General features: G+C 37.0%; 3 protein-coding genes across 4 annotated transcripts; 1 reads left to right on the plus strand and 2 right to left on the minus strand.

Moving 5' to 3' along the window:
• Positions 1-6,484: 6,484 nt before the first annotated feature.
• LOC580835 (deoxycytidylate deaminase) lies at positions 6,485-20,562 on the minus strand. 2 transcript variants are annotated; one of them, XM_030980702.1, is made up of 5 exons: positions 20,528-20,562; positions 10,176-10,299; positions 8,856-8,991; positions 8,268-8,481; positions 6,485-7,076 (listed from the first exon to the last, which is right to left on the minus strand). In XM_030980702.1, exons 2-5 carry the CDS (start codon positions 10,269-10,271, stop codon positions 6,995-6,997), a joined length of 528 nt encoding a protein of 175 aa, XP_030836562.1. In that variant the 5' UTR covers positions 10,272-10,299; positions 20,528-20,562; the 3' UTR covers positions 6,485-6,994. The 2 variants fall into 2 exon arrangements, with proteins under 2 accessions (XP_030836562.1, XP_030836561.1); XM_030980701.1 differs by lacking the exon at positions 20,528-20,562 and adding an exon at positions 10,636-10,783.
• Positions 12,089-15,186, plus strand: LOC115922237. The gene is made up of 4 exons (XM_030980703.1): positions 12,089-12,218; positions 13,379-13,550; positions 13,911-14,059; positions 14,528-15,186. The coding sequence occupies exons 1-4, from the start codon at positions 12,209-12,211 to the stop codon at positions 14,704-14,706; spliced, it is 510 nt and encodes a 169-aa protein (XP_030836563.1). The 5' UTR covers positions 12,089-12,208; the 3' UTR covers positions 14,707-15,186.
• LOC115922236 lies at positions 16,758-19,094 on the minus strand. The gene is made up of 3 exons (XM_030980700.1): positions 18,691-19,094; positions 17,690-17,923; positions 16,758-17,208 (listed from the first exon to the last, which is right to left on the minus strand). The coding sequence occupies exons 1-3, from the start codon at positions 18,993-18,995 to the stop codon at positions 17,043-17,045; spliced, it is 705 nt and encodes a 234-aa protein (XP_030836560.1). The 5' UTR covers positions 18,996-19,094; the 3' UTR covers positions 16,758-17,042.
• Positions 20,563-21,855: the final 1,293 nt, after the last annotated feature.

Here is a 21,855-nt window from a genome sequence, read left to right on the forward strand (position 1 = left end):
TCTGAATAAATGAATATGTTTATGTGATAAAAATATACCTTTGGTTAAAAAAAAAATCAAAAGTAAACTTTGTAAGCCTTGGATATAATCTGTCACGCTAATGCATCACATAAGGAAAAGAATAGATTATATGAAATGTACCCTCATGAGAAAGTTCAAAAATCACAACTAGAGAGAAGGTTCAAACAAATTCATCGATCTGCACTACCCAAACCAAAAAATTGTCCATGATAAAAATTTGGGACAGAAAAAACAACTAAATTACATTTTAGTTACGTGCCAATTTGGTCGCTAAGCTGTATGATGGCTCAGGAAAAACACAACTTATTGTTACAGCTTACATTATGGCTTTAAGAAAGTAGCCCCTTTTTTTTCAAAATAGCCCCTTGCTTTTTTTCAAAAATAGCCCCCATAAAAAAAAGTAATTCCAAGCCTGGTTGATCTTAAATACAAAGATACAGAGGAAGCCCTGGCAAGTATGACCACATAAATGGTATCTTTCCCAGATCTTCATGACTACTCTCATTGAATTCATCGGTCTATGGGATGTTTCAAGAGGATAGAATATTCATTCAAATTTTTTCATTACAAAAGAAGTTAAAGCAGTGGAAGACAAAAAATCAGGACCTAGAATAAAAAGAATTAAATTGCTTAAATGCTGAACAGAGAATAGCACCATCCCTTATATCCTAATGTTACCCTATTCATAACATTTTTAGTAGCTCCATGGACCCTGTCATATTCAGAGAACTAATAACATTATCAAAATAGTTAATCATGAATTGGCTCCTATTGGCTTCGATAAGACTGTGTGGGCATGAGAAGATATAAACATCTCTATTTGGGATTGAAAACAGAAGCGTGGCAGGTTAAGGGAAGGATTAAAAACAGAAGCGTGGCAGAATAATCAAAGGATTAAAAAACGAAAGGGTAGCAGGTTATTCAAAGGAGTAAAAACAAAAGCGCGGCAAGTTTAATCAAAGCTAAAGCGAATACAATGATCTTTCCCGACGGGCTTGACGTTAGGCTATAAATATGATGGCGATTCGTCTACTTTATCATTCTATCTTTATCGTGTTATCCATTCAAGACCAATAATATTCCATCATGCATCGCCGAGGCTACACCGCAGCGTACAAGATCTCCATCTGCAACTACGCCGAGGAACACGGCAAAAAAGAGGCTGGAAGGAGGTTCAATGTCGGGGAGTCGAACATTCGACGGTGGCGCTCTTCGCAGCCAAGACTGGAGGAGATGCCCAAGACCAAGAAAGCTCTCCGAGGGAAGACGGCGAAGTGGCCCAAACTGGAGGAGAACCTCGTGGCGTGGGTCAGAGAGAAGAGGATGGAGATTAGGCCGACTCCAAAGAGAGTGTGTTTTTCATAAATATGAATGTGTAAATTTGTAAGTGTGCGGCATGTGAATTGTGAAACTTAATTATAGCTCTGCCCACTTTTTGGTTATTTATTTATTTATTGAACATCACTTTTTTATCAGTGGCACAGGCCTACCCGACCGTGCGTTCAGAACAATTTACAACACACAATACAAATATAAAAGAACAAAAACAATATATCAAGTGAATATGATAAAGAGAGACAAAGGATTTCAATGATCATAGGGCACATATTGTTTATGCACATGCCATTAGAAGATAATTACACACATATAATGTGTTAATGATGCATAAACAAACAATTGCAGCCCACAGTTCAAAGGGGTCCATTTGTTAATAACCCGCGAAGAAATAAACTATTATTATTGGAGATTTGATAAGTACTTAAATTGCAAATTCTTTGAAGAATAAACTATAACTGAGACTTAAGATGCAAACCTTGAATAATAAACTATTTGATATTAAATAAAATTGCATTTATTTTGCCCGATGATTATTAGACCACCCTGTATAAAATTAATGTTGTCAATTGTCACTAAACAACACTTGGATTGCGTTTCGTCATAGATTATGCCCAATACTTGAGATAAAGTTGTTATTTATTTACAATTGGAGCTGATAAATGTAACAGCAGTGAAATTTTGCATGTCTGTTTACACACCCTGTATATTAAATATTACTCTGAAACATTTAAAAAACGGTTTTTAAAACGTTTCAACCAAAATGTTTCGAACGGAACCAATTTAAAACCAATTAAAATCTGAATCCAACTTTGTAGACAAATGACAGAATCAAGGTTAATTAAGGGGTGGTGCAATAATTATGTGAAATATGGGGGGGGGGGGGGCAAAGATTTTTAGGCAAGCCAAAAGGGGGGGGGGGCAAGCAATTTTTGGCATACCTTTTGGTGAAACCATTTTTAAATTTTGCTCTAAAAGGGCTTGGAAAAACCCTCAAGCAACGTTCAAATATGCAAAAAGCTTGCCCGATCGGGCAGAGATCTTGCAAATCACAATTGCCCCGACCAAAAAAATTATTGCCCCGTGCTATCGGACAGGCGATTCATCGGAGCCTGCACAGATTTATGTGTACATTCATTCATTCATATGCACATGTATTTTCTGTGTGTACAGTGATAATGATTGGTGACTCACATTTTCCATTTCATTCGCAGGTAGTTGAAGCAACATCAAGAAAAGCTAAAGTCATTTACTTCCCTGAACTGGATGATGTCGTGCACTTAAACATTCACAAAATTACTGCACTCCCTCGAGCCTTGCCCATAAGTACGAAAAGACGTAAAAAAAAAAGCCTTCAAACAAGCTAAAGCAGAAGAAACACCTACAGAGACGTCAACACCAGGGACCAGAAGAAAGGTAAAAATTACTGCAGCCTTGCCAAAAAGTACAAAGGCTCGAGAAAAAAAAAAGGGCATTTAAGCTAGCAAAAACAGAACTTACAAAGACGTCAAAAGAAGAAGCACCAGTGATGTCAGTAGAACCTACAGAGATGTCAGCACCAGCGACGTCAACAGAACCTACAACAGAGTCCGCTAGGGCACTGGAAACTATTCTCTCAACCAAATTTTCAGAGAACTGCCCTGTCAGAAAATATAGATTTCATTAAAATAAAAGTGTCAGCGGCCATAGCGGACTAGTCTTCCGCAGACCCAAATTTTCCTTACTCCATCATATATATATGCCCTACAATCCATGGGGGGGGGGGTCAACTTTGAAGGAGTCCGCTAGGGCACTGGAAACTATTCTCTCAACCAAAATTTCAGGTCTTGTAGAGGAAAAACTGCCGTCAGTTGAAGGGAAGAGCTGTTGCAAGACGAACTGGCATCGACGACTTCAAAGTAAGTGCTTCCTGGGCATACCGCTTCATGGGCCGCCACGGGTTGTCCGTTAGTCGTCGGACACACATCGCACAGCGTTTGCGGGACGATGTTGACGAGAAGACCCGCCTGTTCCAGCAGTTCATCATCAAGCATCGCCATCAGCATGACTACCCGCTGTTCAGGATTGGGAACGCCGACCAGACACTGTTGACCTTTGATATTCCCAGGGCATCAAGCGTCGCAACAAAGGGCAGTAAGACGCTCAGCGTTACTACCACTGGCCACGAGAAGGACATGTTTACTGTCATGCTGGGCTGCACGGCAGATGGCGGGAAGCTTCCACCTTAAACAGAAGACGCTTCCAAAAGACAAGTTCCCGCCGGGCATCAAAGGGCGCTCGTCAAGGGCGCTCGTCATTGACTGGCTCCATACAGTGTGGGAGAGACGGGTCTGCGGTCTTTCTCGGAGGAGGAGTATGCTTGTGCTTGACGGTGCCACAAGACTGAGAAGACCAAGGCGGTACTTAAGCGGAGCAACACAGACCTTACGATGATGCCTGGCGGCCTGACATCGCTTCTGCAGCTGCTCTCTCCGACGAGGACTTCTTCTGATTCTAGCTTCTGAGCTACCCCTAACCCAAGGGCCCTTTTAAGGGCCACCAAATGACAAGAAAGATTAAATTCAAATTCCCCTTTATCCATCTTCTATTCTTTGTTATCTTTTCTTCTTTGGTCGGCTCTTTAAACACATTCTTTGTCGCAAACTTTTCCAATAAATAAATAAAGATAATAAACATTAATCAAATATGATTTAAAACCAACATTGTTACTTTTCCCCTCTCTCCATCTATTCTTTGTTTTCTTTTCTTCTTTGGTCGGCTCTTGAAACATATTTTTTGCCGCAATCTTTGCAAAAAAGATGATAAACATAAATCAAATATGATTTAAAACTCACATTGGTACTATTATTTGTGACGAGTTCACAAGCACAAATCGGCTCCTTCAACTGCGCCTCGTAAAATGGGTTTTGAATGCTGAAATAAGACGCCATCTGGCTTGCTGCCTACAGAGTCGGCCAAAAAAACCTTTAAAAAAAAAACTCTAAAAAAAAAAGTTATGTTTTTTTGTGTTTTTTTTTTTAATCTAAAAAAATAGGGGTTAGCCTTATACACAGGTGCGCCCTAATACACGGAGATTTACGGTAGTCATATTGAAATTACCCAGGTCCTCTACCAGAAGAAGAGGAATGAAATTCCTCCTCAACTGACAAGGGGAAGGATCACAAATACAATGACACATAGAGGAATGAATACAGTAACAAATGTAATAACAAAAACAAAGAAAATCAACCAAAAAAAATGAAAAAACGAAAATACAAACAAAAACAACTTAATAACATATGTGAAAATCATACTGAATTTTATATATCGCAATTAATTAGCATGGTGTTATTAGAGTTCGATTACGAGTCAATGAACAACAACACAGTTTAGATTTTTTGTTGCTTAAAACTTACTATACCAATATTAACCTTATACTTAATCACATTACAATTCTCCTCTCTCATGTTTTACAGCAGAAATAATTGCTTATTCCACATCTTTGTTCGGGTGGTTAAGAATGTTATCAAAGACTGCCATAAAAACCCTGTCACGGAGGAAGTGTCGGCAAGATTTCAAGAAGCGTTGGTGCATCGTCATCTTCAGCCCATGGGCAACGAAAGAGTTATACTTTCTGAACAATTGAGCAAATGGTTATTGGACTAGAGATTAGCTTACAGAAATTGCGAGAACTCTCGCAAATTAAAATGTGAACGAAGCGGATTCTGCACAATAGGTCGCTTTTACTTGGATTTGGGGGCAGGTTGCACCAAATTGTCAGGAAGGCCATACAAAGCATGTGGACCAGACTTTCGAAACTTGAGCCCAGATACCAATATAGTCAGCAAGGAGGCTTTTACTATCGGTAACGAAATATGTTCTCATGGTAAATAAACATATAAATATGCAAGCAAAAATAATAGTAAGAATAAAAGTGAAGCACTTAGTAGTATAAAATTAGTAATGTAAGAGCCATTCAAGAATCAACAGCTGTTTCATTTAAATATTTTGTATCAATCGCTTACAGATAGAATCTACTATAATGTCATAACAATTGTTCATGATTCATGACTCATAATTATAAAAACTAGAACTGTTAGGCACTTTAAAAATGTGCATCTTAAGGAAATTATTATAGTACTGCTTGAAGGAAGACTTGGTCCAATGTATAAAGAGTTAGGACTGATCTAGATCAATTGCAAAATTACCAGACATCAAAAACTATAATCATATCGATTGTTCATGATTCACGACTCATCATTATGAAAAAAATAAAACCGATGGGCACTTTAAAAATGTGCATCCTACTGGAATTATTATAGTATTGCTTCAAGGAAGACTTGGTCCAATGTATAAAGAGTTAGGACTGATCTAGATCAATCACAAAATTACCAAACATCAAAGACTATAATCATATCGATTGTTCATGATTCACAACTCATAATTATAAAAAATAAAACCGATGGGCACTTTAAAAATGTGCATCCTACTGGAAGAATTATAGTATTGCTTGAGGGAAGACTTGGTCCAATGTATAAAGAGTTAGAACTGATCTAGATCAATCGCAAAATTACCAAACATCAAAGACTATAATCATATCGATTGTTCATGATTCACGACTCATAATTATAAAAAATAAAACCGATGGGCACTTTAAAAATGTGCATCCTACTGGAAGAATTATAGTATTGCTTGAAGGAAGACTTGGTCCAATGTATAAAGAGTTAGGGCTGATCTAGATCTACCGCAAAATCCCAAAACCATCATAACCTTCCATCTCTGATATAAAAGCTGATACCGTTATCATATTAGGAAAGGTGATCAATTCTACTTACTGCAAACTTTCTTATAAGACTGGGCACTAACCCCTGTCTTCTTATAGAGTTACACTTGATCCAAACCAAATCGAGTTGTGCTTGATTCTGATCCACCTGGGGGGTGTTTCACATAGATCCTAAGTAGAACTTAACTTTAAGTTGGACTTAAAAATTATGGACAGCCATTGGAGTCTTAAAATGAAATATATTTAAAAGCAGAAATTCAAGTATTTTAGACTTTTTATAAATTCCACATCCAGAACATGAAATCTCCTTGATGATAGAAAATATGAATGATTTGAATCAACATTTTATGCCTTTCAAAATAAATTTTACAAAATATTTTCAAAGATGCTAATGGCTTTCCATAATTTTTAAGTTCAACTTAGAGATAAGTTCAACTTAGGATCTTTGTGAAACACCCCCAGAACTCAACATAAGACAGGGTCCTGGGCAATGACATATTACCCATAATTCAATGGTCTAAAGCATAGGGTTCAGAGGTCATAACCATACTTGAAAACATTTACTACAAAGCTCATAAAATCAGTGACTCTATGCCTGTGAATCAACATGATGTTGGTTATATGGTAAGATTCATATTGAGCTGTTGACAAGATTATCAAGTTAGATTTGCTTCACAAGATCTCACATGAAAATCATTGACTCTCTCTCTCTCTCTCTCTCTCTCTCTCTCTCTCTCTCTCTCTCCCTCTCTGGGAATCAAACTACATAATGTTGAGTACTGAGGTATCTGAGGTACATTTGATTCACAAGATTTTGCTTGCTTGACATGATTCTTGTCCTCTGCCATCTTGGTGTTCCCTTCTGGGGGCCATCTGCTATCTGGTGCTTGTCGAGTCCAATTCGTCTTCCAGGGCACCAAAGTCAATGGTCACTTTGCTCTGTTTAGGTATGTGTTGCCTGTGTGGAGATCAAAATACAATATACTGATAATTTTTTTGTTGATAGTTGGATATTTTTCCCCCAGTGATGCAAATGATAAAAGTGTTATGAATAAAGCTTTCAAGTTGACATCATATTCTCTTTCAAAATTAGGACATTACAGTTTAAACCCATCTCAAAGGCATTGTTTAACAATGCCAAGTCTGAGATGCATGGCCCTATGTGTTATCAGCGTCTGTGATATATTATAGTATTAATGACTGCTTTGAGAGAAATAGTTGTTTTTATACGCTCTCGGGAAGGTTAGAATTGTGCTATTACCCGAGGCGTGCCAAGGGGAATAGCCCAATTGTAACCTTCCCGAGAGCGTATAAAAACAACTATTTCTCGAATATTAAAGCAGTCATTAATGCTTTTATATGCCGAAAAAGAAAAAAAAAAAAAAAAAAAAAAAAAAAAAAAAAAAAACTTCGAAGATGGGAATCGATCTCTTGCGTATAAAAGGTGATGTAACTAAAGTCAGCGCCTCAAACCACTCGGCCAGCGCGCTCTGTCACCATGTATATTAGTTTTCTTTAATATATACATTAAAATGAATTGAAAACGGCTTCACGTGGTCAATGCTTCGCCGCTGCTCCATTAAACGGGCCCTTCTTTTACTTTTGCAATGCATATTGGCACGAACTTAGATAAGATCTATCGGCAGATGTTGTTTTTTTGTTTTTGGAAGTTTATTTTCGTCTTCATGTCAACAATACAAGATAAAATTGTGGGTAAGATCGATCGAGATTCAATTGTATTGAAATTACCGACCAATTCTTCGCACACGTACGGTATCCTCGATCGCTCAGACCATTTTTTAACATGTAAACCTATGGGGTAACCATGGAGACTGACCTATTTTCCCAATAACCATGGTTATTGGGATTTTGAACTGTTTTTTAACCATGGTTACCGGGAATTTTCGGGAACAGTTAAAGTTTATGAATGCAATTTCGACCAATCAGATTGCTGGATTACTTAAGTGAGGTATATAAGGTGTAATAATGAAGCCCTAAAAAAATTGACTTCAAAATGATTATGAAATGCCTCAAAAAGTAAAAATCTTTGAGTGACCGTTTTTAACATACTCATTTTCCCCAATAGACTGTAGTGTTATAAAAACTGTGATAGCAAGGTTGGATAGATGAATACATTGTACCAACATACCTGTATGGTATCCCTACAGCATCCAGCAACCGTCTGGATGCAACCATGGACGGCTTATCGTGCTTGGTGTCCGACATGTAGACGACCTCCTTGATCCCCGATTGCATGATGACCTTCGTGCACTCGTTGCAGGGAAAGAGAGCTACGTAGATGGTGCAGCCTTTTACCGACGCGCAGTTCTTGTTCATCACGGCGTTCATTTCTGCATGACATACTGTGTGAAGAAAAAAATCCAATTTTGTTAATACCAGAACCACAACATTCAATTCTACATATGATTCAGTCCTAAATCTAGTTTTTCCAGCCAAGGGATTCTATTAGATTCCAAAACAAAAAGAGTTGTCTCTGAGAGTGAAATTCTGCATGATTTAACAAGTATATTTATTTCTCATTTACAGACACTGAAATTATATCATTTTACTTCACTTAAACATAATTGTGTTCCTCATGCCACTAAATTTAATGTAAAGCTGACCCTGAAATTCTATTAATTCTATCATAATCAAACTGATTCCATTTACATTTTGTATCATTTGTTCAGATCAAAGGCTATAATGAATTTTTACACAAATTTAGAATAAGACCTACCATATGGAATCTTGGTCTCTAGCCAATCATCGTTTTTTCGTTGCCATGGTAATGCTTCATCACTGCATCCTCTAGGCATTCCATTATATCCGATGCCAACAATCTTATTTTCATCATTGACAATACATGCTCCAACCTGTTTTTTTTATAAATAATATAAAGGGAAAAAAGAAAGTTTTTAATTAAAAGTATTTGATGTTTTCTCTCAATTTTTCTATCCAACTGAAACAAATTTCAAAGTGTGCAATATCATCAAAGACATCAATAAATATGGATGCGAACATACCATACTTTTTATATTCTCATTTGATTCGCATCTGAAGTTCTGAACTGATAAGTATGGCGAGTGTTTGAGAAAGAAAGCCCATTTTTCATACTCTACATCACTACTTGAAAGAGTCGCACAAACAGAATTCACGACAACTGATAATTTTGAATTCTTGATATAAAGAAATAGGAATTAATGTTAAAACGGCTTTTCATAGACACGTATGATCAGTGGACGTTCACGCCATTCTCGTCCACTCAAACTAAAAATCCCTATTGGCTGCAATGTAGGACACTCATCTTTGAAATGAATAACAATGGCTACCTACTAATAGAAGTATAGAACATTTGGTAAAGCATTCAAACAATGGATATTCTCTCACAACATATGTGACAAGATATTTGGTTCAGCTGTTGCAAACATTTGAGCAGTTTCTTTTGTTATTAAAGCATCAGTTGTTGTTTGGTCAGAAAGCTCTTCCAATAGACCTAGCTGTTTACTAACATATTCAATAATTCAAATGTATGGATGTTTCTTTCCTAGGACCTAGTGACTCCAATAACCTTTTATTAATGAATGAAGTACAATACTTGGAATCCAGGATGCATGTCGGGCAAGCCTTAGGCAAGCTTTCAGATTGTCAAGAATGGTCTTTGTTTAATAATTATGCATAAAATTTGAATATATATATATTAGTAAACCCATCTATTGACCGGTTTACTAATATATTTAAATGCATGCATGTTTCTCTCCAGCATCCCTGTTATTTATTTGTTTCACCTGCTACACATGAAAGCATCTCTATAGATAATTGAATTAGCATAAATTCACTGTTGCTATGTCTGGCAATCTTTCACTTTCAGGTGTCAAGGGAAACCATTCTTCAAGAAGTATGCATAAAATTAGTAAACAGGTCACTTTAATACTCGGAAGAGAGACAAAGATATAACTGCTCAGAGAAATCACCTGTTTTTTTCTGTTTATCGGCTAATATTCGTTGCAACTCATTCTCCTTTAACATGTCAATCACTCCTAAAGGATTCTTTTTTTACCTGTGTGCGTGGATCTTTACTCCTCTGTGCCGATAGGAAAGCAACAGCCATGAAGTAATCGGCCCAATCAAGATAGTCCTCTCGCTTTACAGCCATTCTTGTCCTTCCTCTTAATACTGGGTTTCTGAAATAAAAATTTAACAGAGCGATTAAACATTTTCACAAGTTATCATCATATCATTAAAAAGTTAAATATAATAGAAATAAGTAACAACAAAAAAAGAAGATTAAAGCTAATCTTGAGCTCTGGTATGGCCGTATGGGAATCATATTTTTTGAGAGAAATTTGCTATGACTTATTCTGGATTATTTATCCTGCAGTAAAATGGCTGTTTAACCAGTGAAATAAAAAACAAATGCACACAAAATTACTGGGCATCATCTTCGATAAAAACCACAACTCCCAATTGTACATGTACATAGTGACCTGTGCTAAGCACATGGTGTCGGGTCTACTTACCCAGATTTCCTCATCTTTGTCATGTAAACTTATAAAATTTCTTCTCTCAATTCCTCGCTCTCAAACAGCTTACTCTAATTAAAAGGAGATGAAAATAAAATGATGTCTTGACTAGACCAGATCCTGAGATGCACTGACTTTGTTTCAACACATCGATCATGAACGACATCATAAATAAATAAACCAATCAGAAACATAGAAATGGAACAGTACAACATAATGGAAGAACCCAGGGAGAAGGAAGAACCAATAGACAGTCTGGAAGGGTGATCATGAGGTGTTCTGAATATAAATGAGAACCAAACAATAGAACCATGTGAAGTGGAAATGAATGGAAATGGGTAGCATGTGGGATGGAAATGGAGTGGAAGAAACAAGGTGTGGCAATGGCAATAAGAGTAATGTGTGAAGACCTGTGAAGATCCACTATGAATATGATGGACAAAGAAAGCGGACAAAATATACAGTTCCTCAGGTAGACAAAGGAACATCCCTTCACTGCTATTATGTAAAAAGGTATGCATGTGACACCTGTTCTACACATTTTTACATAATAGCAGCGAAGGGATGTTCCTTTGTCTACCTGAGGAACTGTATACTTTGTCTGCTTTCTTTGTCAGTCATGTTCATAGTGAGAGAGGATGGAGGTCATGAGTTGAAATGTAAATGAGATGCAAAACAGAGTATGGAAAGAAAAATGTAGAGCCATCAAATGGTACAAAATATAACTGTTACACTCATAACTCAGCCATGATACATTTCCTACCAACATTATTTTGCACATGTCATTTATTTGTAATCTTGAACATTCAGTGCAAGGTTTGTTGGATTCTGTTTACCTGAACTCAAGGAAAGAAAAAAGGAAAGTACTAGTTAGACAGAAATAACCTTCTGGTATGGGTAATTCTTTAATGAAACTGACATTTGTCAACCTTCCCCATAATCTGTAAAGAGGCGGTCAGTGGAGCCAGATTGATGTAGTCAGAAGCAGAAACAAAATAAGACAGTTAATGAAAGGAAGATGTGATAATGAAAGAAATGAAACAGGAGGATTTTGAGAGAAACAAGGGAGAAAGTAACATCAAAAGCAAAGTTTGTCTGGGAAGGGAAATAGATAGATGTTGAAGATGATCAAAGCATATATTATAAAGAAGATAATGAAAAATAGCACAAAAGGGAAACAATTCATTGTATTTATTCAAGGGGAATCAAGGAGCTTAGTAACTTAAAGGCCAAGTCCACTAAAAAAAACCTTACTTTCAATAGAAGCAGAAAAATCAGACAAACCAATCAAAAAAAGTTTAAAGACCTTGACCGGAGCAGAGCATTATATAGACAAATTATATACCTACGGACTCGTGAATATTTACTGAATATGAAAATGCAAACTTCTCGAGATTCCACGGCCTCTGAAAGAAGTATTTAGCATCCGAACCCCAGGATTCACGGACTGAGAGGGGCACCCCGGAGATTTAGTTTCGGCTGCGCTAGCCGGTGGCCGTTTCTACCCGTTTCTGATGACGTCATAACGTGTAGGTTATTTGGCCACTCGGTATTGCAGCTGGTTCTTCGCATGGTGGTCGGTATGTGAAGTTTTCTTCTCTCTTTTTTTGTTGTTGTAAATATCAATGTCGAAGCTGTATTTGGACATTTTACGATTAGAATGTTGACATTTTATATCTGTATTAATTTCACGCTACGTAATATGGAATATCAACCCCAAATTTCCACTAAATTAGATTGAAACGAATCATTTGCCCGCGCTGCTGGCTGCCTGCCTCGGTCTGCGATTGCACAACTTTCAGCAATCTATCGCTGAGCCTCGCGAGAGCACTCGGGCCGCGGCCGGCCCGGCCTGACTTGCCGCGCCGTGTCATGCTGGTGGTCGTGGAATATTTCTCGAACAAAACTAAGTTTCGCTCGCTTTTATCGCACAGATAGCCTTTCCTTTTGCATGGTTTACCAGCATTAAATCAAAGAATTATTTAGATCTACATTGTTTTATTGTCTAGAATATAGTCTGTAAACAATGAAAAATAAGAAGAAGATGAAATGGAGATTTTGAAGAAGAATTGGGCCTAAAAAAGAAGAAAAAGAAAACTAGGTAGTTGGTAGAATCTAGGCCTTGGACTCGTGCCGCCCAGTGGCAGTGCACTGCAGTACAGTGAAGCCAGGAACTAAATTATTTTGAATTGATGTCAGAAATCACATGGGTGCCTCTTCTTGATACTTTCTCGTGATGAAAACACTGTTTTTATTCAAATCAAAATGGTCTAGAGTCTAGATCTAGTGTTGTTGCCAGGGATGATTATTAAAACAAAATCATCGGTCATTTGTTGTTGACTTTGCTTCTTTTTTTTTATCCGACTACAGATTAACTTTGCTTCTTTTTTTTTCTATGAAACTAGCCTCAAGTTGTTCTTTTTGTTTGGATGTGGGTAAAATCCTTATTTATATGCATACGGTGTAATAATACTTTGAAGATGTTTGTCAAAATGCGAGCAAAATATTTACATTTATTTTTAATAATGTACATTCAAGTTTAATTTAGTTCAATTTTGATCATGATATTCATATTTTTTTTTGTGCAATTTTCTAAATGATTAATATTCATTGTGGAATGAAAAAATAGTTTTGGCGAAGGGATGAGATGCTTGGAAATGCCGAGATCATGATTGCTAACTATTTAAATGAACTCTCCTTCACCTTTAGCGCATATATTATATTCCCAATCTTATTACAGGTACAAAGGTGTACGACAAGCTTCGAGAGGAATGGCTGAGGACCAGACTGATGAACGACATTGGGATGATGTCCCCACATGCCCAAACCAGCAAGGTTGAATCATTCCACAACATCCTCCTTCACTTTTGCCCCAAGTTGCTTGTATACTCATATCAAGGGATGAAGTGCAGGTAAATTAGGCAATTAATTCATCAACATTATGCTCCCCTAATATAAATTTAACAAGAACGTCACAGAGGGCAGTGTTGTTTCTTCTTCTTCTTTTGAATTTGATTTTATTGGTTTTATGTTTTAAAGTTATTATTTTCTTTTTGTTATAGCCAGGTTCTTTCTATTTCATATTTTTTTTTTTTTTTTTTTTTTTTATTTATTATTTGTAACACATGCTTTTTACACTAACTCTTGCCTTCACTTATTGGAGAGTAGGTAACGAGTTTATGATGATAGACATTACATTACCAAAAAGATAAAATCAACTGTCACAAGTATGTTATTCATGTGACCTTTATTTTTAACTTCACTCTTTTCAGATTATATTTGGCTGTCCTACATTGGAACGAAAATTGTGATAGAGCCCAGGCTGTTGATGCCGAAGGGAACCCAGTGTACAGGTTGAAGTATCCACGCTCGAAGGAAGGAGGCCACACATTGGAGAGAGTGCTGACAGCTGGCACATGTGGTAAGTAGCCACATGTCTAGTGAATGATATCAATATTCAACAAAAGAGCTCAATTATATATAGAAATCTTTTATTACTTCATGATCAATAGAATTCAAATTAGTAGATTCTTGTGGCCTATATGCCCTTAATTTAATCTGTTGATTAAATTGATAATTATAAACATGTATTGGGTTACTTTCTGCAAATGTGTAATATTGAATAGCAAGCAGAAACAGGCATATATGTCAGTCCCCAAGTCAGTGAACTACCTATTCAGCAAAGAACATGTGCATGCCATTGGTATTTGATTGGTCATCCACCTACAAATAGTGTGTAAAATTAGGTAATTCAATATTTGTGAGAAAAAGAGTTTTCTCTTCTTATGTTCTTATTTTTCTCTTTTCCTTTTTTCCTCTTATCAAAATGTATTTTTTTAACACCGTACAGATGAATTTTCAAGGTATAGTTTTGGATTTTATCTTGTAGGTTATGTGAAAGCCCTGATGAGAGTTGTCGTAGAACTGGTGGAAAACAGGGAGCAGCTCAGAGACAACATGGAGGAGCTACAGCCTCAACCAGCACGGAGTGCCTCTCATCATCACCCCGACAATGGAGAAGCCGTGCAAGCTTTTGAACAACATCATCGCTTTGGCGATAGAAACTAGTTCTTTTGGTGATAGAACCTATGATGAATGTGTCAGCTACCTGAACATTAACCACTGATTGTTTTATTTCAGTACAAGACATGTTTTTCATAGACCCTAAATTATGTTTATGCCAGTATAATTATGGAGAGTAACATGGAAGTACTCTATGCAAGTGAGTAGTGGATTCCGATTCTATGTGAGTGTAAAGCACTAGAAACTTGTCTGTAAGCTTGTACATACTTACACAAGCCAAAGTCCATGGTACACATCGATAGTCATTGGTTTTAATAGGTAAAATACTTATTAAATTTGTAAAACTTACATTTTTAGTTCAATTAAAAACAATTTCTGAAGCATATGCACTAGATTTTCATAAACACTAAGTAAATCACTGTTGATCATGAATTTGGCACCAAATATAATCTGATTTTTCTCACAGTCCTTCATCTTGGCCAATGCTTTTTGCTTCTTATTTGCAAAAAAAAAAAAAAAAAAAAATGCATTTTTTTTTTTCATCTAAACTGTTCTTATTCAAGAACCATTTGATGTATTGCACCAGATATGACTTTATTTTTTGTTTTTGATTTTTTCCCTTTTCTGCCGAGGTGAATTGTGTTATTCATTTTCAAAGTTAGTAGTTTTAAAGATCATGCCATATTATCACAGAAGAGGAAACATTGTGATGATTACTTCATCGCATCCATACTTTTTTTCCTAACAGCGGTTTCCTGTTTGTCCTAAAACCTGGTTATAAAAGATTGAAAAATAATCATCCTTGCAGATATAATAAAAATAGTCATCTATCCTGTAAACTTTACATAAAATAAGGATGAATGTAATGTACATGTTGCATCAAAGTTTTTGTTCCAATGGTGCATCATTTTGAAATATATTGCACAAACAGAGAAGAAAATGATTGGAGGGAAAAACCGTCAATGGGATGTTCTGAGAATATTTTGAGCAAAGGTAAACAAAAATTCATCTAAAGGAACACAAATCTTGTTTGTTTATTTCTATTATAGGTGTCTTGTAGGAAGCTTCATAATTTAAAGATGGAAATTGCTGTGAAAATGAGAGTGAGATAGAGAATGTGAAGGAAGAAGAGGGATAAAGATAGATACCAATAGGGATAGAGTGAGAGATGTGAATGTGATGGATGGAAGAGGAGAAAGAGAGATTGTGAAAGAGTGAGAGATGGGAATGTGATGGATGGAAGAGGAGAAAGAGAGATTGTGAAAGAGTGAGAGATGGGAATGTGGAGGGTGGAGGAGGAAAAGAGAGGCAGAGGGAGAGAGTGAGAGATGGGAATGTGGAGGAAGAGGAGAAGGAGGGACCGAGTGAGAGATGGGAATGTGGAGGGTGGAAGAGGAGAAGGAGGGACAGAGTGAGAGGAATGTGGAGGGTGGAAGAGGAGAAGGAGGGACAGAGTGAGAGATGGGAATGTGGAGGAGAAGAAAGAGAGGAGGGACAGAGTGAGAGATGGGAATGTGGAGGGTGGAAGAGGAGAAGGAGGGACAGAGTGAGAGATAGGAATGTGGAGGGTGGAAGAGGAGAAGGAGGGACAGAGTGAGAGATGGGAATGTGGAGGAGAAGAAAGAGAGGAGGGACAGAGTGAGAGATGGAAATATGGAAGAGGAAACAGAGAGAGGAAGTGGGATAGAGAGATGGGAATGTGGAGGGTGGAAGAGGAGAAAGAGAGAGGAAGAGGGACAGAGTGGGAGATAGGGTTAAGGTTTATCCTTTTTGGGAGGATAGATTTGATGCAAAATAAAGGATTTCCTGGATTTATTACGATGCTTACCATTTATCACACATTTGAAATTTCGTCAACCGCAATTCCCTTCTCTTACTCTCATTATTCCTCTGTCTATCTTTGTTGTGTCCATGCTGTTATTTCTCTTTCTCTCAATTTCGTTTTCTCTTTCAATTTCATTTTCTCTTTCTCTCCCCTTTTCTGACTCGGCAGGTTGACTGTATATGAAATGCTCAAATTATTAAAACAAATTACATTGCAGGGTGTATAACAAAAGAGAAGGAACAAGGCATGTTGTGTTTTTTTTTTTTTTTTGTTGTTGTTGCTTGTTTATATAGATTTCAACATTCTTCCTCATAAGAAATCGTTGCTTGATCACAGTTTTGCAAAAGTTCGAATATCAGCTCTTGGAAATTAGAATCAAATGTCGAGATCAAAGTTCATAGCAACCATACCATCATGAGAAGTTCAAACAATAGTATTTGTGATGAATATGAAGATGAAAGCCGATGATCACAAATAACGTACAGAAGATGGCTGACAATCACATAGAAGATGACAGTCATTCAAAGTTCGCAAGACAATAGTTGATGTTACATCCTCATCTCAACCGACGCAGGATGGTCCCTTTGTACTGACCACGTCCATCAGGATACGCTTCCATTATTGAGGCATGGACACATGCTGGCAGTTGCACCCTGATGTCCTTCCCGAGCCAGCCCCAACACCATCTCACGACTTTCCTGTAGGCCACATACCTGTATTTTCTGTAAAATAAAAAGCAATAAAAAAATTTCATTATTTTTCTTAGGATAGATGATTTGATGTCAAAATATTAATTCTTTATTAATTAATTCAGGAAAATAAAAATGATTAAAAAAAACTAAAATGACCAAGGGTTAGTCATTGTTTGTCGGGCGGTGGGGGGCAACATTCAAAATCGCATATAAAGTTTGTGTTTCATAACTACAGATTATTGGGGGGGGGGGGGGGTAACATGCTAAAACTCACAAACCGGTGGTCATTCTTGCCTATTTGTATACATTTCCTGAAAAAGTGCCCCGAAGCACCTGCAGATAAGGCAGCTAGTACACCAGTGGTCACCAGGCAAGAATTTTGGTCAAAACTAGTAATTCATCTTGCGGTGACTCAATTCGTTTTGAAAAGTTTCACCCAATAAACTTTCAAAATCAATCCATTTATTTTTTAGCCCTTGCCAAAATGATGAAAAGGAGAAACATAACTTACTCATTGTTCCTGTCCCCAAATGCTTTGGCTGCTCGGCGCCACCTATCTGTGTACTCCATCCATCCGATGTACAATGTTGTCGCATTTAGGATGGCCGGCTCAAACTCCTCAGAATCCACCAGACAACTTGAACCCTGTCGATCAGCCTCTGCCTTGACCTCTGCAATTTCCTGACAACAGACACAATCACCTTCATTGAAAGATGGAGGCACACGACATCTTCCACATGTACACCTTGAAATACAGAAAGATTCAAACAAAAATCAATACACCTACTATAATTTTATAAATATTTTATTACAGCTTCCTGATAAATATAAAAATGACATCGTTCTCGTAGTCGTAGTATGGTAAGAGTGCCCAAGGCAGTGCCTATGTCTGCGCACCCACGTAAATGCGCGATATTTATAGAACAAAACATCAAACTGACACCAATTTTCAATCTTAACCTCAACAATTCATTTAGATACCAAAATTTGTGAAAATAATTGGGAAGATTAAAAATGAGTTTTAGCAAGTTTCATTTGCCACCCTGAAAATTTCAATCATTGTCAAAAAAGAAAAGTCTGAACAGGGGGTTGTCCCTGGTATGAAACTTCACTGTGCTTGATTGAATTGCGTGCAAAATAGTGAGTGCGCAGATATGGGCACTTTTCAGTTTTGCTACACAAAATGACGAGCCCGTCTGAAATTCGTTAAAAAAAATTGTTCTTGTGAATAATTTGTCGAGTTTTTTTGTTTCAGTAATCATTAGAATATGAAGAACGGAATAACAATGATGATTCTAAAAATAATATCTTACTGTGTAATGAAATCGAGGTCGAATTTTAGGTGCGCAGACATAGATCTAGAGAATCATTTTAACAAGTTAACTTTAGAATTAGACATGCCATTTATGACCGAGTCTAGAGATCTACGGTATTTGATTTCAATTTTGGGGGGGGGGGGAATAAATATTTAGAATGCACAACAAATTCAATAAGCTTATAAGTCTTAATTACCAATCCTCGACATTTTCATGAAGCCGATTTGCGTTGTTGGCCCTTCCAGCATCGCCAACATTTTGCCCAGGTTCACCACGAGGTAAAGGCTCATACTCCCACTCGACGATACGCCCGTGTTCTCCGGCGTCTGCATCACTTGCATCGCTGTCGGTATCACTGCTGCTGCCAGTACTGTCCGGACTGTCACTACTACCACTGACACTGTCATTTTCACCGCTTTCCCCGCAACTGCCATCCTCCTCACACTCAAATTCCATAACTAAATCATCTTGTGCATCTGCCCTGACGACTGGGGTAGCCATTCTCTTTAGAAAGACTTCTCAAAACTTCTCAAACTTCAATCGATAAAAAGCAGAAAGGATTCACGGTAGCCTACGCAAAATCAATGTAGATCTCGAACATCGCGCGGCGAAGAATTACAGCAAACAATTCGAGTCTACACGAAATGACGTCACCCAAGTCCGTGCGGCGCGGGGGCTCTTGACCGAGGCGAATTTGGGAGGGGGCGGCAGTTGTACTGTAATTTTCATTTTTCTCAGTAATGAAAGGGTATTTAATTTTTTCTTTCTTGTATTTGTATTTTGTGTTTCATTAGCCGTCTGTGGATGTATGGTTGTTTACGCTCCGGTCAAGGTCTTTAAGTAAAATCGATAACTACCGGTAATAAGAAAGTTATGAATTTTTGAAAAAGTATGAAAAGTATGGAACAATAGAAATCACTACACAAATTACCAATTTGGTTATCAGTTTGTGACGTCATTACCTCACTATTTATCAATTGCTTTATATATTTCATCCATTCATTTCCCTTTTTATCCCCCAAAACTTGATTTTCCCATGCCTTTGCCCAAGTTATATAGTTTGTATCATATTGCGTGCATGACATTTCACAAAATCTTTTATGAACTTTGAAGAATTGATACTATTTCATAAATATTGTATATTCATAATTATCGATTCTTTCATAGGTCTAAATAGTTTTATCAAAATTCATATTTTTCATGATTTAGATCTAACTAACTGAAAAAATAACTCTATATAAGTGCATCCACACAAAAACATATTACCATCAACATAACTTGGATGCTGGTGTGAGGAAATAATTCTTAGGGGGGAAATTGGAAATTTATATTATCAATATAAAAAAAAAAAATTAGATCTAGATCTAGACTAGTAGTGGATAGTGAGGCAATGGGGTCACAGACTCGTGAGTTTCCAATTTCTCTTGTGATTCTCAAAGTTTTGCATGTCAATTAAAATTCATAGAAACTTTTCGTATTAGACTAGTTATCTGATTTTGCTCAAATTTGTTCGATTGATTTTTCTGATCTTCTGCTAATAACTTTGAAATGGACTTGGCCTTTAAATATGCAAAACTGCAAAAGAGAAGGTGCGCATGCGGAACATTTAAAAACCAAAACCAAAACTTCTTACAAAACTGAATGACAATTCAACGAAAATGGTTAAGGAAAAACACAATTAAATAGAAAAAGCAGAAAAAAAAATAAAATGAAAGCAGACAACAACAACAAAAAGACAGAAAAAATAAAGCAAACATTTGAGTGGACTTGACAATTTTTTTCAACACATATTCACTTCATGCACTCATCACTGCACTGGACTGCACTGCTCTTGAATAACTGGACAGTTCATCCCTGTAACTTCACAGAAGAAACAACTCAAAGTCAAACCATGCAATTATTCACGCTCAGTCAAAATGTATAACACATACAACAACTCATATCTTCATTATATCATTCAGCTAGCAACATCAGAATCAATATTTACGAAAAAGGGGTGCTTAGGCCTACATTAAGAATTAAATACCACAAACCTGAGGGTCCAGAAATCAAAACAAAAACGGCGCGTTTTTAGGTATGGTAGCTTCGAAGATATAAGCGAAGATTAGAAAGTAGAAATATTGATGAGCAGAAGCACAGGCCTCTTCAGGATTGGGAGGGGGGGGGGGGGTGTAGATCATGTCATATATTGCTCGTAGTCAGGCCTAACAAAAAATATGTTGTATTGCTCTTCAGGTGCCAACACCTGGGTCGGTCGGTCGATTTTTAAATATTTTTTGTTGTTGCTTTTTTTCCCTCTTTGGGCTGATATTTTTCAGTTTTAATACATTTTCTTTTTCTTCTAAGAAACAGTAACAACAACAAAAGTTTGATAAAAAGCCGACCGTAGGTTTTCGATGTTTGGGTCAGTCGCAAAGGGCAATACAACTACTTTTGGGGGTGGCGATCCTAAAACTTAGAGGCGGGAGGACACGGCCACAAGACTGATTTGGGGGTTACAATTATGAAATATGCGTCAGAATTTATTAGTCTTTTAGCATGCCCCGTAAAACTCATAAAAACCGGACTTAGCCTATACTGTCATTTTACTTGTGGAAGTGTGATGACTTTTCCTCTTTTTTTTCTTTTTTTTTTGGTACTTGTCAGGGAAGTCTGGTAGTTTTACGCTCTACAGAATGAAACTTTATATTGGAATTAATGATGAACTTGAATTTACTGCATGGTCACTCTCCCTCTTTGCCACGCACGATCCCAAGTCCCATATCCGGATCCTATTCTAGCCCAAATAAATGCAAACTAAAAATGGTGAAAATGGTGAAAATGTGCTTCCAAAAAAGGGAAAAATCTTTAATTTCAATTCAATTCAATTCAATTTCGGTTTATTAATATCAACATATACAATGTACAATGCAGTAGTCCAGGGACCAATAATGCAATGTTTACATAAAATGTACATAAAAACAGGAATGATCATATAAATGTATAATAAAAATGATAAAAGATATGTTTAAACAATTGAAAGATTCATATGTAATACTAATAGCAAAGAAAATCATCGTTTTTTCCCGTTTGTTTGTCTGGCTGTTTGTTTGGTTTAATGAATTAAAATATTTTACGATGTGTTTGTTTTAACAAATATGGTCTGAACTCTGTATGCTATATAATAACTTCATCGATCGGAAGGGGGGACACTTCCGGCCCTTACCATAAGTTTCCTAGGCTTATAGCCCCTTTAAAACCCAAGTGGAATACCTTATGGTTGTACAAGTAAGGACCCAACTCTAAGAATGTGCCCATCCCCTCCTTTTTCTTGTCTTCAAAAGTGATGACCGGTCGGCAGGCGCGGATCCAGGATTTCTTA

Source organism: Strongylocentrotus purpuratus, unplaced genomic scaffold (genome assembly GCF_000002235.5).
Source record: "Strongylocentrotus purpuratus isolate Spur 01 unplaced genomic scaffold, Spur_5.0 spur5_scaffold_11, whole genome shotgun sequence".
Lineage (NCBI taxonomy): Eukaryota > Metazoa > Echinodermata > Echinoidea > Camarodonta > Strongylocentrotidae > Strongylocentrotus > Strongylocentrotus purpuratus.

Bases quoted from the DNA above. Each gene is read 5' to 3' on its own strand.
- LOC580835 (XM_030980701.1), bottom strand. From the start codon at position 10,658: ATGACAAAGATGAGGAAATCTGG. The intron at 8,992-10,175 runs GTAAAAAAAGAA...TAAAAAAAACAG, and splicing joins GTAAAGATCCACGCACACAG to GTTGGAGCATGTATTGTCAA. The intron at 8,482-8,855 runs GTAGGTCTTATT...TTCTTCACACAG, and splicing joins AGAGACCAAGATTCCATATG to TATGTCATGCAGAAATGAAC.
- LOC115922237 (XM_030980703.1), top strand. The intron at 13,551-13,910 runs GTAAATTAGGCA...CACTCTTTTCAG, and splicing joins TATCAAGGGATGAAGTGCAG to ATTATATTTGGCTGTCCTAC. The intron at 14,060-14,527 runs GTAAGTAGCCAC...TTTATCTTGTAG, and splicing joins GCTGACAGCTGGCACATGTG to GTTATGTGAAAGCCCTGATG.
- LOC115922236 (XM_030980700.1), bottom strand. From the start codon at position 18,995: ATGGCTACCCCAGTCGTCAGGGCAGATGCACAAGATGATTTAGTTATG. The intron at 17,924-18,690 runs GTAATTAAGACT...CTGTATTTCAAG, and splicing joins CATGAAAATGTCGAGGATTG to GTGTACATGTGGAAGATGTC. The intron at 17,209-17,689 runs GTAAGTTATGTT...TTTATTTTACAG, and splicing joins TTTGGGGACAGGAACAATGA to AAAATACAGGTATGTGGCCT.